Raw genomic sequence first — 2,693 nt, forward strand, 5'->3', positions numbered from 1 at the left:
TTGTCATTTACGGTTTTTTCTCAACTTCTAAGATTACAAAAAATGAACTAGCCAATTGTTTTAATTTCTTCCTTACCTCCAAGTGTTGTGAATATATATACTGAAGCCCATGAATGAATCCATTTTCACAGTAGAATTAATTTAACGTTTCAATTCAAAGTTTTATGTGAAAATAAGGATAAGCCAAAAATGTTCTCTCTACCCTCTAATCTCATCAATGAGAGTTCTTCAACAGTATATACAGATTCCATTTCTCTTTACTATTTTGTACTATGTACGTACCATGAATACTTTTAGCTTCCTGCACCACTGAAATTACAGCTTTCTCTTCAAGAACTTTTACAAAGGTGGAGGTATACAAACAGAATACAAATGGAATAGTGCCAAGGAGTAACATGTAAAGTTTTAACCAAGAGATGAACACTGAAATTAAGATAGTTTCTATTTTAAAAAATCTTAAATATTTAAGACATCATACCAATGTCTGTTATACACCTATGAGACTATGCTCCCAGCCTAAACAACAACACTGTAGGATAAACATAGCAGAACAATTAGTTTTCTTCATTCCCGGTTAGGGCAAAAAATCACTAGAGAATTGGGCTGTAGCAGGATACAAGGGGACCAGTTGGATAACCTGTTAAAAAAAAAATCTAACAGAACAGAGCCTTACCTTCCCACAGAAAGTACTGTAACTTCTCCTTGTCGGCTTTTTCTCTGCTCTTTAGATTTGTTGACTGGTTTTATAAGGTGCCATCTTTTTTGACTACAGCGAGTACAAACATCCTTCTCTGCTACTCCTCCAACAGTGTGGAAGTGATGGCCACGACAAGTATGTTTATGTAGGATGACACCTGGAGATAAAGGAGAGCCTGGACTTATAGGACTCCCAGGAGTGGTAGGAGTTAAAGGGCTATTTAAACAAAAAAAGGAGAGAGCAAAGAAAAAAAGAAAATTATTTAAAAGAATTCATTTTAATTGAAATGTATATTTTGTTCTTAGAAATGGAGTTTTAGCTAAGTAATAATCTAAAACTGTTTTCCAACTGCGGCCTGACCAATGTAGCATAGAGAGGGAGGATCACCTCCCTGGACCTGTTTGTGATGCATCTATGGATGCATGACAAGGTGCGGTTAGCCTTCCTGACTGCATCCCCACATTGGTGTCCCATGCTCATCTTGGAATCAATAGTGATTCCAAGATCCTTCTCTGCCTCTGTGCTGAGGAGAAGGGAGTTCCCCAGCCTGTACGTATGCTGCTGGTTCTTCCTCCCCAGGTGCAAAACCTTGCACTTGTCCATATTGAAACCCATCCTATTCTCATCCACCCACCTCTGTAACCTGTCAAGATCCAGTTGTAGCTTGTCCCTCTCTTCTAGCATGCTCACTTCTCCCCACATTTTAGTGTCATCTGCAAACCTGAACAAGGTGCTTTTCACCCCCTCATCCAAATCGCCCATGAAGATATTGAACAGTGCAGACCCGAGGACTGAGCCCTGGGGAACCCCACTGCCCACCATCTCTCCAGGTCGAAAATGACCCATCCACCACCACTCTCAGGGTGCGGCTGTCCAGACTATTTGCAACCCATCTGACTGTGTAAGTGTCGACACCACAGACGCCTAATTTTTTAATGAGGATGGGGTGAGAGACAGTGTCGAAGGCCTTCCTAAAGTCCAGGAAGACTACGCCCACAGCAACACCTGCACCCAAGGCTTTGGTGACCTGGTCACAGAAGGCCACCAGGTTGGCCCGACAGGACCTGCCTCTAATGAACCCATGTTGATTGCCCCTTAGCACAAAAGCCCCTGCTGGCCCCTTGCAGATGTGCTCCTGGATAATTTTCTCAAAGAGCTTCCCCAGGACCGAGGTAAGACTAATGGGCCTATAGTTTTCTGGGTCCTCTTTCCTCCCTTTTCTGAAAATGGGGACCACACTGGCCCTTTTCCAGTCGTCAGGCACCTCACCAGAATACCACAAGTGCTTGTAAAGCTGTTCCAGTGGTCCTGCAATGACCTCTGCCAGTTCCCTAAGCACTCTGGGGTGGAGATCATCAGGACCTGCTGTTTTGAACACATCTAGTCCCTCCAGAAGTTCCCTAACTAGGTCCTCACTGACCCTGGGCCTGGCTGCGCCTCCCCTGGGACCGTCCGGAATCCCAGTGGGGGGATGTCCCTGCCCCTGCTCAGAAAAATGGAAGCAAAGAATCTGTTAAAGAGATTAGCTTTGTCGTCTGGTGCTACCAAGCACATCCTGCAGAGGCCCCACATTATTTGGCACCTTCTTTTTACCCCCTATGTATTTAAAAAAGGCTTCTTGTTATCTTTGATCCGGGTTGTTAGTCCCAGATCCATCCCTGCCTTAGCCTTCCTAATAGTCCCCCTACAATCTCAAGCCAAGGAGGTATAATCCTCCTTGGTGATGGCCCCTCCCTTCCATTGGGTGTATGCCTCCTTTTTGACTTTGAGGCATTCGTGGATACTTTTGGTGAGCCATGGAGGCTTTTGAGTACTCTTACCCCCTTTGATCCACATGGGGATTGTCACACGTTGGGCTTGGAGGATCGTCTCCTTAAGGAACGACCACTCTTCTTGGACTCCCAACTCCCCTCCCCTCCAAGACCTCAGTGTCTCCCTGACTAGTCTCCTTACCTCATTGAAATCCATCCTCCTGAAGTCCAGGGCTGCTGCCTTG

The 2,693-nt window shown here is 45.0% G+C and overlaps 1 protein-coding gene across 1 annotated transcript in view; it reads right to left on the reverse strand.

Annotated features, from left to right (window-relative positions):
- The window catches only part of RELL1 (RELT like 1), a gene marked incomplete at its 5' end in the record, with an annotated part of 75,983 nt that overhangs the window by 33,931 nt on the left and 39,359 nt on the right, over positions 1-2,693 (reverse strand). Inside the window, one exon of the mRNA XM_019525850.1 lies at positions 674-913. Within this exon, the coding sequence (XP_019381395.1) occupies positions 674-913 (240 nt within the window). The remainder of the gene's footprint in view (positions 1-673; positions 914-2,693) is intronic.

The sequence above is a fragment of the Gavialis gangeticus genome, unplaced genomic scaffold, assembly GCF_001723915.1.
Source record: "Gavialis gangeticus isolate Ggan-Ray unplaced genomic scaffold, GavGan_comp1, whole genome shotgun sequence".
Lineage (NCBI taxonomy): Eukaryota > Metazoa > Chordata > Crocodylia > Gavialidae > Gavialis > Gavialis gangeticus.